At 40.1% G+C, this 19,721-nt stretch overlaps 2 protein-coding genes across 2 annotated transcripts; one reads left to right on the forward strand and one right to left on the reverse strand.

The window, feature by feature from the left end:
- Positions 1 to 10,282: 10,282 nt before the first annotated feature.
- Positions 10,283 to 11,643, reverse strand: LOC140888448 (uncharacterized). The gene is made up of 4 exons (XM_073296131.1): positions 11,463 to 11,643; positions 11,004 to 11,166; positions 10,656 to 10,831; positions 10,283 to 10,554 (listed from the first exon to the last, which is right to left on the reverse strand). The coding sequence occupies exons 1-4, from the start codon at positions 11,641 to 11,643 to the stop codon at positions 10,283 to 10,285; spliced, it is 792 nt and encodes a 263-aa protein (XP_073152232.1).
- A 2,605-nt stretch (positions 11,644 to 14,248) lies between these two features.
- LOC140890595 (F-box protein At3g26010-like) lies at positions 14,249 to 17,402 on the forward strand. Its single transcript, XM_073298500.1, has 3 exons — positions 14,249 to 15,694; positions 16,958 to 17,006; positions 17,100 to 17,402. The coding sequence occupies exons 1-3, from the start codon at positions 14,503 to 14,505 to the stop codon at positions 17,113 to 17,115; spliced, it is 1,257 nt and encodes a 418-aa protein (XP_073154601.1). The 5' UTR covers positions 14,249 to 14,502; the 3' UTR covers positions 17,116 to 17,402.
- The last annotated feature ends 2,319 nt before the right edge of the window (positions 17,403 to 19,721 follow it).

The following is a 19,721-nucleotide window of genomic DNA, read 5'->3' on the forward strand; positions in this document are numbered from 1 at the left end:
GCAGACCATGCAATCTCACAACATTGCTAACATACAACTCAGCCATCTGATCATGAAGATACGTCATCCTGTATGGAATAAAACACGTAGACTTCGTCAATCGGTCAATCACTACCCAAATGGCATCGCATCCTCGAACGGATCGTGGTAGCTTCGTGACGAAATCCATGGAAATGTGATCCCACTTCCATTCAGGAACAGATAGACTGTGCAACAGACCTCCTGGTTGCTTCCGTTCTGCTTTCACCTGTTGACAATTCAAACACCGAGATACAAACCTCGCTACGTCGCTCTTCATTCTCTTCCACCAAAACTGGTTCTTCAGATCGTTGTACATCTTACGACCTCCAGGATGAATACTAAACCGACTGCAATGAGCCTCTCGGAGAATACGCTGTCTCAACTCCGAAATATCAGGCACAACAATACGGTTATTCACGAACAAAACATCATCTCTAACCTGGAATTCAGACTGATGACCCGATCTGACTTTCTCTACTGAAATCTGGATGCTCGGCTCAGACTTCTGTGCTTCTCTGATTGCAACAAACAACTCTGGCTCGGCTTGAATAGCAAACACTCTGATAGTCTCCCTATCTGTTTCAAACTTTAAACCAGAAGTGCAACAATCATCGATCAACTGACAAACACCGATAGTAGAAAGAGATAAAGAACAAAGCTTTCAGCTCAAGGCATCTGCAACTGCATTAGACTTTCCCGGATAGTACTTGATTTCACAGTCGAAATCCTTCAACAGATCTAACCATCTTCTCTGTCTCATATTTAGCTCTGCCTGTGAAAACAAGTACTTAAGGCTCTTATGGTCAGAAAAGATCTCGAAAGACTCACCATAAAGATAGTGACGTCAGATCTTCAGAGCAAAGACGATCGCAGCTAGTTCAAGATCATGGACCGGATAACGAGTCTCGTGCGGTTTCAGCTGCCTCGATGCATACGCTATCACATGCTTATGCTGCATAAGAACACAACCCAAGCCTCGGTTAGAAGCAACACAATAGACTGTGAAACCTCCTGTACCCTTCGGAATAGAAAGAATTGGAGCACTGGTCAGTCTCCTCTTCAGATCAACAAAGCTAGCCTCACAATCTGGAGTCCAAACAAAAGGCGCATTCTTCTGAGTCAGCTGGGTAATAGGCTTGACAATAGACAAGAAACCCTCGATGAAACGACGGTAAAAACCAGCTAAACCCATGAAGCTTCGGATCTCCGGCACTGAAGTAGGTCTAGGCCAATTCATAACCGCTTCAACCTTGCTGGGATCGACAGAAATACCATCTTCAGAAATAATATGACCGAGAAAGACAACTCGATCTAACCAAAATTCGCATTTCAACAGCTTGGCAAACAACTGCTCAATTCGCAAAATCTGCAATACGGTCATCAAGTGCTCTGCATGGTCAGTACGGTTCTTCGAGTAGATAAGAATATCATCGATAAAGATAATGACGAACTCATCTAAATAACGCTGAAAGATACGGTTAATCAAACCCATAAAAACCGCTGGGGCATTAGTCAAACCGAACGGCATGACTATAAACTCAAAATGACCATACCTTGTTCTGAATGCGATCTTAGGAACGTCTTCCTCTCGCACTCTCAACTGGTGATAACCTGACCTCAGATCAATCTTAGAGTAGACAGAAGAACCCTGCAGTTGATCAAACAAGTCATCTATTCGGGGTAACGGATACATGTTCTTAACTGTAGCCTGATTCAATTGACGGTAGTCGATACAGAGCCGCATAGAACCATCCTTCTTCCGAACGAATAGAACAGGAGCACCCCAAGGTGATACACTAGGTCTGATGTATCCCTTGGCAATCAAATCCTCAAGCTGCTCCTTCAACTCTCTCAATTCAACAAGTGTCATATGATAAGGAGCTTTTGAAATAGGTTGAGTACCTGGAACTAAGTCAATGCTGAATTTGATTTCTCGAATAGGTGGCAAACCAGGAACATCTTCCGGGAACACATCAGCAAATTCTCTAACCACCGATAAATCTACCAAAGCTGGGCTAGATTTCAGTACATCAATCGCATAAACTAAAAATCCTTCTGCACCTCTCTGTAGCAAACGAGTCATAGATAACACTGAAATCAAAGGAATTTTAGATCGAGAACCCTTACCAAAGAATTTTCACTCATCTGCCATTTCAGGTCTGAACCTGACAACTTTCTGGAAACAATCGGTTGTCGCCCTGTACTTGGTTAAAGCATCTATCCCGACAATACAATCAAAATCTGATAGTCCAAGTACAATACAGTCGAATTCTAACAAATTTTCTTCAAAACACAGTTCACAGTTCCTGACTAATCTGACAGAAACAATTCCTCCACCCAAAGGTGAAGTAACAGCTACTACTGTAGGCAACAATTCAGTTGTCAAAGCATGCAATAATACGAATTTCTCAGAGATAAAAGAATGGGAAGCACCTGTATCTATCAAGACATGAGCAGAATAACCAAAAATCAAACAGTTACCTGCTATAACATCGTTAGGTGCTGCATGAGCCTGATCCTCTGTCACAGCAAAGACTCGTGCTTGCTGTCTCGGAGGCTGATTTGCACTGGTACTACCTCCCTGTCTGTTCTGCTGCTGAGGCTGGAAAGAGTGCACTGCAGAAGACTACCTCTCAGGCTGAGCTGCAGGTCTAGACGAACTCCCACTCTGAGCTCTATGTCTGTTACGCTGTGGGCACACTTTAGAGAAGTATCCCGGTTGCTGACAGGTGTTACAATTACCAAAGACTCCCACACACTGATCCGGTGAGTGTCTTCCTCCACACTTGCTGCAGTACAAGGATGATGACCCAGAACTCGGTCCTGAACCAAATTGCTTTGAACCACTGGAACTGGATGAACTGTTCCCCTGCCTTTTGAACTGTTTACCTCTTGCCTTGTACTGATCCTTTCTGTTTCCCCCACTGTTTCCACCTTCATACCTTTGCTGGTTCTGATGATGCGGCGGCTGATTCTGATACTGAGATGGTTGGTTTTGATACTGCCTCTGCTGCTGAGGTGCTACCTGATTACCTCTTTGCCTCCACAAGCCTGCTTCTGCTCCCTTTGCGTGATTCATGGCGTCCACAAAGTTGTCTGGCCTAGTAGTGTTCACCAAAGTGAAGATGTCAGGATTCAAGCCATTTATGAAGTGATCTGCCTTAGCTTCTTCATCTCCGGCAATTAGTGGTGCAAAACGCAACAGACTATCAAACTTGGCAACGTACTCTTCGATGTTCAGATTCCTTTGCCTCAAATTGGCAAATTCTGCTCCCTTGTCCTTACGGTACGAGATAGGGAAAAACCGCTTATAGAATTCAGATTTAAAAAGAGTCCAAGTAACTTCCGTACCTTTATTCTCTATTGCTTTCTTTGTCATGATCCACCAGCTCTTAGCAACCCCACGTAGCTGATGAATGACTAACCTGATTCTGCGGTCATCTGTGTAATCAATGGAATCGAATAGCTGATCAATATCATCCAACCAACTCTCGCAGTCAACTGGATTTTCTGAACCCATCAATAATGGCGGATTGAACGACTGAAACCTCTTCAACAAGGTTTCCATAGGCGTTGCTGAAACATCCAACTGATCAACTTCAGTGCTATCTTGCTCAGTCGCAGGGATAACTGGCGGTGTGTTTCTGTTTATCACTCGACGAGGACCCATCTGATAATAAAAGGTTAGGACACGAGATATCTCAATTGCTACAATCAGTGCCCTTACAACCGCTTGGAATACCGGATACTAGTCGATAACGTAAATAGTTATATCTCAAGTAGATCATTCTTTATAAATTAAATCACATAACCATGTAATTCAATAATTCTCAATAATAAAGCATGCTCGCATGGAATTAAGTACACAGTTAAAATAATTCAAACACATGCGAGGAGCCAATACACGCAGACTCGATCTACCCGCTCACTCTAGTTCGACTAAGAATCTTAACTCTCTGATACCACTTAATGTGAGACCTCGGTTCTAAACAACAATAACGGTTCAAGGCGAATCTCTTTACCGTTCTTCGTCCAATCTCTTGACGATCAAAAGGCTGATTAACACTGGCTTCACAAACTCCAAACGAATCTGTATGGAGACAAAAAGTGATCAACAACAACGTTCAACTCAAGCAAAAGTCCAACAACCCAAAAATGGTTCAAATATCTAAAACTCAAACCGGCGGCATAACGGCTATAACTGAACAAACCGACAACGCAGACAGCAGTTCAATGGCGATAACAACTCATATCAAAGCCAATATGAAAACAACAAGACAAACCCAACAAAACTCAAAACCATGATTTTCGAAAATGGCTTCCAAAAATCATAACAAATCCGAACGTCGCTCTAATTCAAAACCGAAAGATAATAAACGATCAGAACTCCGCCGAGAACAATATACTAGAATCTAGATCGATTCTAACAACCTCCAAAAATCAAAACATATCTGATCGGAGAAATACTTACGGTATAACGGAGCTCTCACTGCTGTGATCACTAATCTGCCTTCAGAAATAATTTTTAACAGTCGGATCGAGCTCGGGAGGAAATCTGGAAGCTTGGAAAAGCTTGAAGGCGTCTTCAATGGAGGAGCTCGATTTACTGAAGTGGATGAAATTATTTCCAAGTCAAAAAATGTGTAGATAATATATAAAAATCAATATTTGCGTTTTAGTCCCTGAAATTTCCAAAATTTTCAAAAAGGACCCTGATCAAAAATCAAACCGGCTCGAGAACTCTGAAATTTCTGATTAACTCAAATAAACTCATTTAAGATAAAAAACGGGCGTTACACGTCCGCTAGTTCCAAATACTTGGAATCAAAAGAATCACAGCTGATTCAATCGCTTATCTCTTGACAGAGTCAGACAATAGCTACGAGTAGTCACTAGTGCCAAGTCTGCACCCGTCTAGACATACTATTCACTGTCTATATTCATTCAAGATGATCATTAGGACTTACGAAACCCAAAACGCACTACAAGTCCGAAATATTCCACGATTCGCTGAACACGCTCCAGATAATTATATTTGTTGCTAAGACTGCAACAAATCGAGACTGAGGCAACCTACCACGATGTCCCACCTGGAATCACCACCAAGTGCACATTGGCATAAGTCACGCTTCCCTCACGCCTCAAATAGTCATGTACCATCCTTATCATCGGATATGATCTATTACTGAAGGAAACCATCATTGCTGGAAAATACTCACCCCCGAGTCAATGTGCCAGACAGTTTACAAACTCATGTCTTGGATAACCCCTATCACAAGAGAACCCAATCACCGACAAGATCCACTTGTCTAGTAGTATCCCATAGACTAAAACTATCTGTTCAGAGTACACACTTGTAAAAGAAATCTTTTCCAAGACTGGTCCTCATGGCAGAAACTCCAAACCAATATCTCTGATGACAGTCAGACGATATCTAAACCACTGATACCTAACCAGGAATCTAATCCAAAGTCATACATATTCGTGACTGTTACCAATACTCTATACTGAGAAGCCTTCCCACCGCCGATCCTGAAGCACGAAGGCTCCCAGGAAACCTCCGAAGTACAAAGACTCCCAGAGTAAAACTGGAATAGGGTCGCGTCTCATCATGTCTAATCATGGTCATAGTCCACACTCTCGGCATATACTCAACCTGGTTCCTGATTAAATATCATCATCACGAAGTCTCAACCTATGAAGGTCAAACAGACTACTGTTCTAAAGAAATAACCTAGAACAAAACTCAAAATTTCAAACCGAACAATATTTCCACGCCTCCAGATGAATTACCTCATCACTGGAACTAACCCAATCAAAAGAATAATTAGGTCAATCCTAGGAAAAAACCTAGACTAACCCAATGTCAATCAGTTACAGCTGGCTTACTCAAAACCCATGAGCTAGCATAGTTGATTACTAATCAACTAGAACCAAGCCAAACTTAGAAAATCACCGCAGTTATTCACAAATTTTTGGATAAATAATACATGTATCATTTCTTCAAGTTATGTACAATTTTCTTTATTACAATCCCATGTAATACAATTACAGTATTCCAAAAATACTACAAAAATGTACAAGCAATAACTTGAAATGATACAACCAGATTCTGATGATTCATTACAATTGAAATATTGTTTACAACTACAACAATACAGTATTTAAGATCATCGTATTTGTCTTTTTTTTCTTGATCATTGAGCCTCTAATCGACACACACATCAATGCAAGCGTACTCCTGCAAAGACATCCGGAGAAATGATCTGTGCTCGCTAACCAGCTTTGCTCTGCATCAATGCCTGTCAGCCGACCTCTTTTGCTCACGATCTACCATCATCTTTCTTCTTGTAACTATTTCATGCTTTTGAACATGAAGTTTCTCGTGTGCCTATCGAAAGCATCGATACAAGCATACAGATAACATCATGTCCTGCATGAATTTAATGACCTTACGTTCACAACCAGTCATGCCTTAGGCACTTGAGGCATCCCCTGGTAAAGGTCTATCTGACAATCTCTCCAACTACTAGTAGAGAATTTCTTCGGACTGGAACCACATGGGTTATTACACACCATTTGTTCCAAAAAGTTCTCAAAGGTATCTGACGTGATATACTCGTTTTTCTCTTCCAGTCTTTCTCGGCTGGAATCCATGTGTTCTTCAATCAGCATGCCAATGCATCGAATGATGAACCGTACATAGCAGTCAACCTATCTATCAATATGCTATTACTGGAGTTCTCATCATTGCTGCATTCCTTATAGTAAAGACTTCTGCCGCAAACCTCGGCAATGAAGAACCAAATATTCTTTCGCTAGGTCTCATTAATCCTACAAGGATAATCCAAAGTCTCAGTACTATATCCCAAGTCTTTTGCATTCAGCTCTGATACCATAAATGTAGCGACCCGACCCGGATCCACTACCTAATCAGAGTTAAGATCATAATTAAGCATGCATTAAATAAATCGCTGCGAAAGACTAAAATACAAGTAGACCGGCAGAATACAACCGGCTAAACAAACTCGATTATACAAACCAATCGAATTATCTTAAATAAAACCTACAGCTAATCCTGTTGTCTTCAAGGTCACTGGCTACTCCAAGTTCCTGGTGCTCAATCCTGCACCTACACCTGCCCCGTAGAATGGGGTGCCCAGATACACAGAAAAGACTGGATGTGAGCTCTAAGCTCAATACAAAAGCACGGATAGTCATACAAATATGATGCATGAAAATGACAGGGTATCCATATCTGGGGTAACTGTATACAAACTGCTCAGACTGGCGCCTGGGATTTGAGCTCATCACATCGGGGTACTTAACCACTGTGTGCGACCACTCACTCCCGAATCTTGGACGCGGACCACGGAGTCCTCTAGGTATCAGTACCTAAGGGTACTCGATATCAGACGTCCAAACAGGGCTGAGCAACCCTAACTGGATCATCTAAAAAGATGTACAGAGGTATAGACACAAGATGATATGTACATGCCACATAAAAATAATAACATGCAAACACATAAAAATGCAACATATAAGCATGCATATCCACTGGCAATCTCAGTCAGTACTTACGTACCTTACTACAGGAAGTCCTAGTAGTCCCACTCTAGGTTCCAAGCCTATCATCAACTCTACAATGCAAATACACATGCATCATTCCATAAGTTTTAAAAGCCTTAACTAAACTATTACATACTCCTAAATAATTTAAGGAGACCATATTTATACCTGCGTCCATCGTCAGCCCACTGATGGCGACTGCCTCAAAACTTAGGCACAGCTTCGATTCGCCGCTGGGATTGCTTCGCTACTTTCGGATTCCCAATAGGACGCCTAAAACTCCCTAGATCTGACTATAAAGGCTAAGAAACGAGAGAGAAGAGAGGAGAGGTGCGAGTTGGAATGAAGCCTCGGATCCCATATTTATAGACGCGGAACGAAACGTCCGTTCCTCCATCGTTGCGTCCGTTCGACGAACGTTGCGTCCGAACGTCACATCACGGTAGTAAGAAATGACATCATCTTGATTATGTCACGGATGAAATCAGCTGACACGAAAGTTGCGTCCGTTCCCCGGACGTTTCTTCCGTTCTAGGTCACTCTTCGGGCCATTTTTGAACATTTTAAATCCATTTCTAAAGTCCGTTAAACCAATAGAAATTTCCTTAATCATGTTTTACTAAATCTAAACATGATCACATGATTAATTACTCATTAATCATTAATTCTGGATACGGGCTACTACAGAACCTGATCCAAGAGGATTTGCTCTGCAATTACGGCTTCAGTGGGAAAGGATAGAGATCGAAGGGGACGTAGTTAGTAGCCCTATACCCGTACTACCTTTATATTTTGTGCTTACTCATTTATTGCATTATTATCTATCAGACGACTGAATTTGCTCTGCCATCATGCCGGTTAACTTCAGGGTTGCTTTGAAAAATCTAAAAAGGAAAAAACCCGATGTTTCCTCATTTCAAGCCCAAGGACCCCGTGGAGGACTTCAAGGATCTTCCTGATGCCATACTCCGGGGGATGCTTCCTCAGACAGGGCTTCCAAATATGTCCTTTTTTCAGATCCAAATCCACGGGAGAGTTTGGGAATAATGCAAAATCTGAATTCTTGAGCTGACTTGAAATTCTGCAGGTCGTGCCCAACCTAGAGGCCGAACAAAATTTTGCCTTGGCCTTTATGCAGGTATGTTATTACTTTTCCAATTTCCTATTATGCACTCCAACTAATATTTATCCTTATGTATTATCACAGGCCTTAGCTTGGGGATGAGAGATCCCCAGCCGAGCTTTCAAAGCCCGGGAGGAACATAACATGAATCAGGAGGCATTTGTAGCTCTTATTTCTGAACTCACGCGAAAAAAACGTGAGATGAAGAGGGAACATGATGAGGAAATGGCCGGGATAAAGGCTTAGACTGAGTCATGCCGCACCACCTTGGAAACTGCCAACACCAAAATTGGTGAGCTGAAAGTGGAGAAGGTGGAGTTGGCCACCATAGTTCAGGGCCTAACCAAGAAAATTGAAACCTCTCAAGAGGTCGGATGGGATGAGAAGAAAAAAGAGTTCTTGGACTCTTCTGAGTTTGCTAACCTGGTGGCCGTCAAAGTAGCTACCTTCTTTGACGAGGGTTTCAAAGGATGCTTGGTTCAATTCCGAGCTAATGGTTATACAGAGGCCGAGCATCTCGCTAATTTTTTGAACTGTGTGAAGGCTTAAGAGGGCATTCTTGATGAGGACGAGGTGACCCAAAAAACTCTTAAAGAGCCCGGCCAGGGATAGACCACCGAGCAAACTAATGAGCCTACCCCTTAGAAATTTCCTTTGTATTTGTGGATAAAAAAACATGTTTCATTATGGACCCTGTGTGGGCGGCTTTTGTTATTTTATCCAGCTCGGGTTGCTACAATATTAAATTCTTGTGTTATCGGTATTCTCATAGCATGTTTTTACCATCATGAATACGAGCAAATGTCATGCTTGGAATTTTAACAAGTGTAGATTACTAAAGACCCGATCCACACATATCTGCACTGATTGCATGGGCTAGGGTTTTGTACCACTAAAGATTTTTAACGTTATTGTTGTGTTTGTGATTACCAGACCTGATTAGGGTCTTGAATACCACTGAAGTGGTTTTTGTGTCACTGAAGTGGGCTTTGATACCAGTCCTGCCTGGATTTTGAATGCCACTGAAGTGGATTTTTGTGCCATTGAAGTGGGCATTGATACCAAATGCCATTGAAGTAGAGTTTGAGTGTCAGACATGACTGGTCTTTGATTACCACTAATGTGGATTTTTGAATGCCACTGAAGTGGACTTTTGTTACCAGCCCTGCCTGGGTTTTGAATACCACTGAAGTGGATTTGTGTGCCACTAAAGTGAACTTAATTTGAATGTAAGACCTGTCTGACTTTGATTATAATATTGAAATAAAAGTGAGTGCAAAAATTATAATATATTGACTCAATATGACAAGACTAACACTTGAAACAGAACTAGAAAACTGGCTCTTGACAAACTTAAAAGTGCTAACTCTTAAGACTGAAAAAAATTTAAATAGCACAAAAGGATGACGAAATAATTAAAAATACACCCAGTAAGTTTCATGACAAAAATGAACATGAACTGGGCTGCTAGGGATAGTATTTTTTTCAAGTGTTTGACATTCCATGGTATTTTCCCTTTCTTGCCTTGGGAATCCTCCAAGTAATAAGCGGCTACCCCGGCCTTTCCTATCACCTTGATCCTTCATACTTCGCATCCAGTTTTCCTCTTTCTCCTTGATGTTGGATTTTTCGCATGACCAAGTCTCCTTCCTCAAAGACCTTAGGGTGCACTCTTTTATTGTAAGCCTGAGTCATTCTTTTGCGATAAGATGCAAGCCTTATTGTTGCTCGGGCTCTACTTTCTTCTAATAAGCCGAGATCCATTGCCCGCAGTTCTTGATTGTTTACTCCATAGGCCATTATCCGAGCATTCTCTTGTTCGATTTCAAATAGAATGACAGCTTCAGTTCCATACACCATATGAAAAAGAGTTCATCCATCCCAGATCGGGCGGTAGTTCGGTAAGACCAGAGCATGGAAGGGAGCTCTTCTACCCATTTGCCTTTGGTTGTATCCAGTCGTATTTTAAGAGCTTGAACTATTGTTCTGTTGGTGATTTCCACTTGTCCATTCCCCTTCAGGTATGATACGGATGTAAAAACTTGCTCAATCTTCATCTCTTGACACCACGCTTGAACTTTAGCTCCACAGAACTGTCTCTCATTGTCAGACACCAACCTGCGTGGGATCCCAAATGGCACACTATATTTTTCCATAAAAGCTGAGGACTTCCTTCTCTGTGATTTTAGCTAGGGGATTGGCCTCAACCCATTTAGAAAAATAATCTTTTGCGACCAAAAAAAATTTCCTTTTCCCTGTACTGACAGGGAATGACCCTACTATATCCAACCCTGATTGATCAAAAGGGCAAGCGGCCACCATTGCTCTCATGTACTCCGCGGGTCGACATTGTAAGTTGGCGTGCCTTTGGCAATTATAGCATGAATTGACCAAATTTGATGAGTCTTTTCGCATCGTAGGCCAGAAGAAACCAGCTAGGAGAGCTTTTCGAGCTAGAAAATATTGCCTAGGTGACTTCCACAAGAACCTTCATGAATTTCCCATAATACATAATTCGCCTCCTCGGGACCCAAACACTTTAACAAGGGTTGGGAAAAGGATATTTTGAACAGAATTTGGTCGATCAAGACGAAACAAATGGCCCTTTTTTTAACTTCCTTAGCTTTCTTGTTATCACTCGGTAATTCCTTTTCGATCAGATATTTGTGTATATCATATCTCCAATCCTCTTCTGGTACTTGAGCTATCATATTATCAAGAGTTTCCAGTTGAGACACAAGCTCCTAACCTGAGACAATGGGATCAATCTGGTCACTCAGGGCACTGTCCAGACGGGTCAAGTGATCGGCTTTAATATTTTCAGCTCGAGGGATGAGCTCCATGTTCAACTCAATGAATCCTTCTTTGGTCTTGTCTAATGCTTTGGCGTATTTCATCATTTTTTTCATCTTTGATCTCAAACTTTCCATTGCTCTGTTGAATGGATAGTTGGGAATCGAAATATAGAATAGCTAGGGAAATACCCAAATTTTTTGTTGCTTTAAGTCCAAGTAATAATGCCTCATATTTTGCCTCATTATTAGAGGCTCGGAAGTCCAACCTAATGGAGAGATTGGTTTCTTCACCCCAAGGTGATATGATAACAATTCCAGCGCCACTTTTTGTTTGACATGACGACCCGTCTACAAAAATCCTCCATATATCTTCTTGATTTAACTGAACTGTCTCTGCTAAGAATTCGGTTAGGGCTTGAGCTTTTATAGCTGTTTGGAGTTCAAATTTAATATCGTATTCGCTCAACTCTGTAATCCACCTGACCAGTATTCTTGATGCATCCGGATTAGCTGCAATTTTTCCCAAAGCACTATTAGTGAGTACGGTGACGGCGTGTGAGAGGAAGTAAGGCCTTAATTTTTTTTTCCGTGATGACCAAAACTAAGGCAAGCTTTCCATGGGTTAAGTAATTGAGTTCGGCTCCCCTCAAGCAATGACTTACAAAGTAAACAATCTGATGATTTGTCCCTTCTTTCCTGACCAAGAGTGAGCTGGCTGCTCGGGGAGTGACGATCAAATTGAGGAATAATTCTTCCACTTGAACAGGCTTGTTCAGCACAAGCAATTTCTTCTAATAATCCTTTAAATCCTGAAAAGATTTCTCACTTTCCTCATTCCATTCCAAATTTTTTGTCTTTCGTAATGCTTTAAAGAAATGGATGCTTTTGTCCGAAAATCTGCTTATAAACCGAGCTAGCGCTGTAATTTTTCTTGTTAACATTTGTACTTCCTGTATATTCCTGGGCGAACTCATAGAAATAATGGCTCGAACTTTCTCAGAAGTAACCTCAATTTCACTTCTTGTAACCATGTAACCAAGAAATTTTCCAGCCCGGACTCCGAAAGTGCATTTGCTAGGGTTTAACCTGAGTCAATAGTGCTTCAGAGTCCGAAAGATTTGAGTCATGTCGGTAATGAACTGGTCGGCAGTTCGGGTCTTGACCAGGATATCATCCACATAAATCTCGATGTTTTTTCCAATTTGCTGCTTGAATACTTTATCCATCAATCTTTGATATATAGCCCCGACATTTTATAACACAAACGGCATGACCACATAATAATAAGTTCTTGTGGAAGTAACAAAACTCACTTTGTCCTTGTGCATCTTTAATTTTTTTAAACTAAATATCCAAACATTCAACACAATAACATCAAATTTAAAATGAATTCATAATTATAGAAATAATAAGATATCACAAATTTTTTCTACTTATTATTATCAACAATTTTTTTACTTATTATTTTCCATGATTTTCTTATTTCTCAATAGAAACAAATTTGAGTGAGTTTTGGTTGAAGGGTGAATAAAATATTTTGTTAGTTTTTTATTGGCATTTTAATTTGAAGCCCCAAAAAAACCATTTTCGCCTGGGGGCGCCTAGGCTAGCCGACTAGCCCTTTTTCTATGCGATCAACCGCCTTTAGCGCCTAGGCGGTGGCCCGGTCTGATTTTTAAAACACTGGATATTTGTACAATTTTTAATGAAAGTTGTGAATTTTTTTTATAATAATTGCTATATATAGAATGTGCATGTGTGATATAAGTAAGTATAAATATTATTACTATTATATGAAATTTCGATATTGATACATAATATGTGTTTGATACATATACGATATCAGCTGGATTTTTCAATATCAAAATTTTAAAAAATTTTAAATATTAATATCAATATGATTTTTTTTTTATATTCTGATACGATATACCAAAACTTATCCGTAACCGCAACTCACCTTAGTTTGGATGGGTTAAGGATCTATAATTGGGCCAGCCTATCCTCAATCCGCCAAACGATCGAAGTGAGCCCGCCCCACTGCGCTGTGATTCTGCCCGTCTCACATCTTTAGCTATATGTTGGGCTTGGGTTTCATTTATAATGATCGAAATTAGGGGTGTCAATTCGGGTGAGTCGGATGGGTTCGGGTCGGGTTGAAGAAAATATTTTTAAAAAATTTCCCAACCTGAACCCGACTCAACCCAAAAATGATCAACTCGAACTCGAACCCTGCTAACCCGACAAAGCCAATCAACCCGAACCAACCCGATTTTTTCTACTTTTTTTATTTTTTTGAAAAATAATTAAATTAAATTTAAAAAACACAATAATAATAATATTTAATTTAAACACATAATATCAAAATCTAATCTTATATATAATTTAAATTTGAAAATCTAGTTGTAAAAAATTTAAATTATACTTATTACAATAAATAAAAAATTATTTTAAAATATCAAAATTGTACAAAATAAACATTAAATAACAAAAATCTATAATATCTATACACAATAAATTTTTTTCAAACATACAACGCATAAAAATGTAGCAAGTATTTTTTAATTTAATATAAAAATAATAATAAAAATTTCGGGTCACATCGGGTCAACCCGAATTCACCCGAATCCAATCCAACCCAAAACTTGATTAATTTTTTTTGGGTTAGCTTTCGGGTGAATTCGATTCGACCAAAACCCAAAAACATTCCAACCAAAGCCAAAATTTTTCGGGTCGGGTCAACTGCTTGGATTCAATTTTGACAACCGGATTGCAAGAACCCTAATTTCTCCGCCTTCGACTCCGTGTTGAATCCAGCTTCAAATTTTATCTTTGAGAGTTTGCGATCAAACTGGGAGATTGGAATTAATTAATAATGTTGGAATGAACCTGATTTCTCCACCAGCGAGTTAACAATTTCGTAGTCTCAAGAAGCTCCAGTATTCGATCAAGCCTGAGAATTTGCCGATTAATACTTGGAAATTGGAACCAGAGAATATGTGTTCAGACGAAAAACCTTTGGGGGGTTTCGATTGGGCGGAGCTTCCGGATGATCTGAAAGTTGAGATTTTGCGTCGGTTGCATAACAAGGCTCTTATGAGGCTCAAGTGCGTCTCAAAATCTTGGTACTTTTTTATTTCCTATGCTTGCGCTCCAATGATATCCCGTTCTGCCCCTTTTTTAGGCTTATTCTATACCCACAAAATCTGTAAATTTGGCCGGCTTTTTCTCGATTTTTTTCACACAGAAGAGTATTCGGGTGAGTTCCACCCCCGATATCGACCTGAATTGTCGGGAATCGTGAAATCGTATGGAGCATTTCTGCCTTTTGATCACACGCCAGCGGACATTCAATGTTACTGCAACGGGCTTTTTCTTTTGGCCCACGCAGGCTCAAATCCCACCCAGTATATTGTCTGCAATCCAACCACCTGTGAGTACATTGAACTTCCGGTCAATCCCCTTCACATATACGATCCCAGTGATGTTACCTCTTTGGCATTCGATCCCAGTGATTATCCGGTTTCCTTTAAGGTTCTTCGAAGGGCAGCCGATGTGTCACTCGTCCATCCTTTAAAGCTGGACGTTTTCACATTCGGCTCAGGGAATTGGACCACCCATGTTCTAGTTCTTGACCACATGCTTCTTGGGTTCAATTGGATCGATCATTCTGTTTATGTGAATGGGATTTTGTACGTGATATCTCTGGCCAAGTATCTACTAGGCATTAATCTCCATTTCACAAACAAAGCAAATATTACTTATCGGGCTATTGGGTTGCCTGATAAAGAAAAATTTGATGATTGTGGATCATTTGGGACATCCAGAGGGTATGTGGTTTATTCCAACAGTGACCAGTCTAAAATACTACTCTGGCGGTTAGAACACGGTGCTCACTGGATTCTCCAGCACAGAGTGAGCATCGATGAGATGGTGTCACAACTCCCACGCCGTAAGTTGATGCCCCTTCGACACAACAGGGGAGAGATCAAAGTTTACGGTTTTCATCCCAAGTCAGAAGTAATATTTGTAGGAACACCTCGCCTAGTACTCAACTATAATCCGAATACCAAGCAGGTTAAAACGTTCTTTCATTTAGTACCCGACCGGGAAATTGTTAATGGTCAATATAAAATGTACCCTTCCTCGTGCTGCCCGGTTATTCTGAATGGTGTTCTCTCTTCGTCCGGTAAGTTCTCCTAGCTTCTCTTTTACAGCATTGTGTGATTCATGTCATAATTTCTGTATACACGATTGAGGAGGTTTGCTTTTGTTGCAATAGTTTGAAGCCTACGAACTGTGAGGCATTTCTGGTAAACAGATGCTAGATATAAATAACATGTCATAACTTAGTTTGAAAGGACGTGTTGATATTTTTGTGTTTGTACATGTAACGTAGACTTCCATTATTTGAAGAACTTCAGGGCCTTTTTAAACAAAACGATTATGTAAGGCAAAAGATGATTCTCAGTCTTCAAATTAAGTTCCTTTACCAAAGCTTTGGAAGCAAAGTCTCACTGTTGCTGCTGTCAACAATCCCAATTCCCATGGCACACTTTTCTTCAAATAGTCCTTCCCCCTATCCCCTCCAAATATGACAACGTTATAGATATCTTCACCAAGCACTTGCTCCTCAAGTCCTCATCACCAACATCTTCTTTTAGATAACTAACATACCTTCTATTTTGACAACTATTCGATAGATGACTTGGTTTGTTGCAACGATTTTCTGAGTGTTAGATTGTTCCTAAGGGTCAGTATTGACTAGTCTTGGTTACTGATTTTGACCTTGAGTATTAGGTCGGACACAGGCTGAAGTTCCAATTCAATTTGGCGTTGCATTTTGGGTTGAATGGGTGTTGTCACCATGATGCTATGTGAAATCTGTGTTCTGACATGGGGTTACTTGAAAACAAATTGAGGCTTATTATATAGTTTGATGAATATGCTCTGATTATACCCAGGCTTTAAATTAAAACTGAGGACATTTGTTTATTAGAAAGCAGACAATCAGATAGGTTAGAGCCTAAATATGCGAAAACATTTCATTATCCGGCTTGTTTTCACAAGTTTTTATGCTAAAACAAGTTGTCATTAAGTTATAAATGAAAACTTGGATCCACTGTCCCAACACTTGATGCAAGCATAATAGGTGCCTTGATGCTTGACAGTGAACATTAAGGTTGGGGTTTCATGGTTAAGGTGTTGCACCACATCTAAGGAATTGCTCTCTGACTTGTGTCGAGGTGCAAGGACTTGACCTCGCTATGACTTGAGGTTAGAGTTCAGAGACGTGGTGCCCAATTATTGAGAAAGCTGCATGCATTAGTACAAGGACATGTTGGTTTTTTCTTATTAAGATTTGATCCATGGGTCAGCATGATCCTGCAATTTGCTCGAAATTTTAAAATCCCACTTTGCTTCTGTATCAGAAAGAGTTTTTATCGTGTAGGTAACAAAACTCATTCATCTCGTTTCCGATTGTACAAGTTTCTATACAGGTATGTATGTGTGCCTGCAGCTATGACTTTTGTTTTACATTTCGACAGTTGATTGTATCTCATGGCATATTCTGTCTGCCTATGTTTTATCAGGTACCCACCACGATGAGAAGGGCATGAGAACGCGAAGGTGCTAGAAGATGTTTTGAATGACGATCAAACAAAGGAGAAAGGCCAGCAGTGTCGAGGATTAATTCATCAAGTTATTTAACTAATTTCTAGTATTGTTTCAAGTTTATTCACATGTAGTCATGATTATGTTTATCTTGAGGATTTTACAGAGTTGTGTATTTATTAGAAGTTTTAATGTATCATTAATCTAGCTCAAAGCTTGGTTGTAAACTTGGAAAATGAATGATTTTTAATTTGATTCAACATGTATTTAAAATTCTAATTCGAGCTTGGTTGTAAACTATGAACAATGAATTCCATTGATTAAAGGATTACCAAAGGTGCAAGCAGAAGTGCTAAGATGTTTTGAAATAGCTTCTGGAAGTATTTGCAGCGAAGTATAATGAGTTGAGAAAGGAGACCATGCAAACCATTAAAAATCGACAATCTCAGAATATAAATAAATAAAGGTCTATGAGACCATGTAATATTATTATTATTAAGTTATAATTATTAAAAAAAAAAAAAACTTAAGACACTTCAAGCAAAAGAAACAATAAGCTTAAGGAATATAAACATGCCACTCATTCACGAACAAAATAATACTTATTAATTTAGATTAAAAATCAGATCCTAAATAAATTAGCGTAAATATGAAATTGCATTATATAATATAACTTATTATTATTAATACTGTGTGAGTATGTCCAATTAAAAAAACAAAAGAAAAATAAAAACGGCCCATTTAAATGACCTCACAACCCATGAAAATAAAAACTCCAACCATGAATCCCATTAGAATTTGTACAAACATTCTGAAAATTTAGCGCGATCCCCAGAAAAATCAGCTGAGCCCATCCATCATGAGCGAAACCTCTTCTTCACCACCTTCGAACAGTGCTTCGTCTCCCTCCCACTCTCCTTCTTCAATGAACATGGAGGAAAGATGCAGCGCTTTAATCCATGGCTTAAACTCAATGTAAGTACGTATGTAGTGTGTGACCAGATTTTGTCCAAACTCGTTGTAAGGATTTAATCGCATTGTTCTGTTAGGAAATATGTAGTGACTCTTACTCGGATCACCTACTAAACAGAACTTAGGCATGCAATTAACTTAATAAACAGGATATCAGAATAAACTGCGGAAACATTACAAATACTACAATCTCAAGACAAGGAATCTGTAATAATCCAAATAGATTATACAACCAAATTTGAAAGCTGTATCAACCCAATAACAATAGAAATAAAACCTAGACGAAGCTCCAGCTGACCAACCACTGCCTAGCCTCTCTTGGAACCACCGCCTCGTCCAATCGCAAATATGTCCCATGGAATAGGGTGTCCAGAAACACAGAGTACGAGACGTGAGCATAAAATGCTCAGCACGACAGTATGAGTATACATGCATGCAAAATGAACTCCCTATAACTCGAGGTCAAATATCAGATAACAGAGACAGACCAGGCCCTAGTATGTAGCACGCTGTGCCGTCGCTGCAGGAGGTGGCTCCCATACCAAAATACCAGTGGATACGCCGGACCCAAATCGATGGAAGTCCATCCACTAACAGGATAGGGTACAACCCTACTAATAGACATCTCGAAGGAGATAGCTCAATATGCAAATGTATGCAGCATAAATCAATGACATTTAAATCATGCAGTCACATAATACATGCATACTCAGTCAGGATATCTCGAACAGTACTTTCGTACCTCAAATACTAGGCAAGCTCTAACCGGCTCTAGTCCACGCCTACAGTCCGCACTACACTTCCAAATGATACTACTATCATTAAAGTGCTCTAAAAGCCTTAACTAGGCTAATGTATACTCCTAAATATTTTTAGGAAGCAAAAGCTATACCTCCGTCCGTCGTTAGCTCTTTTTTTGTCGATCACCTCAAAACTAGGCCACAGCTCCGCTACGACGCCTGGATTGCTATGCCACTTCCGGATTCCCTATGGGACGCCTAGAATTCCCTAGATCTGAGTTAAAAGGCTAAGGAATCGAGAGAGAAGAGGTGATTTCGGTGTGAAAAAATGGCTCTCGGAACCCCTATTTATAGACCACGAACGTTGCGAACGATCTAGGAACGTTGCGAACGTTCTCCACCTGTCCTGCCACACTTCAATCCAATTTCATGCAAATCGAACATGTGTCCAAGTCAGGGAACGTTGCCAACGATCTAGGAACGTTGCGTCCGTTCCTCCGACGAACGTTGCTTCCGTTCTGCCTGATGTCCCATCAAGTGCGTAAGCAGTGACATTTTTCTGATGGCACGAACATTGTTTCCGTTCCCTTGAACATTGTATCCGTTCTTCTTGAACCTCCGGACCATTTCTGATCATTCTGGGCCTAACTCCGGACTCCGCTAATCCAATAGAAGTCTCCTTAATCATGATTAAGTGGATTAATTAACCGTTAACAACTAATTCTGTGTACGGACTACTACATTGTCCCCCACTTAAGATATTTCGTCCTCAAAAACAGATCTTAAGTACTGAATGCAAAGCAACAAAAGAAACATTTTTTATTCAAGTCAAATGTTTACAGAGTTTACAACTGAAAACAACTCGAAGTAAAATCAAAATAACTCAGG

The sequence above is a fragment of the Henckelia pumila genome, chromosome 3, assembly GCF_033568475.1.
Source record: "Henckelia pumila isolate YLH828 chromosome 3, ASM3356847v2, whole genome shotgun sequence".
NCBI lineage: Eukaryota > Viridiplantae > Streptophyta > Magnoliopsida > Lamiales > Gesneriaceae > Henckelia > Henckelia pumila.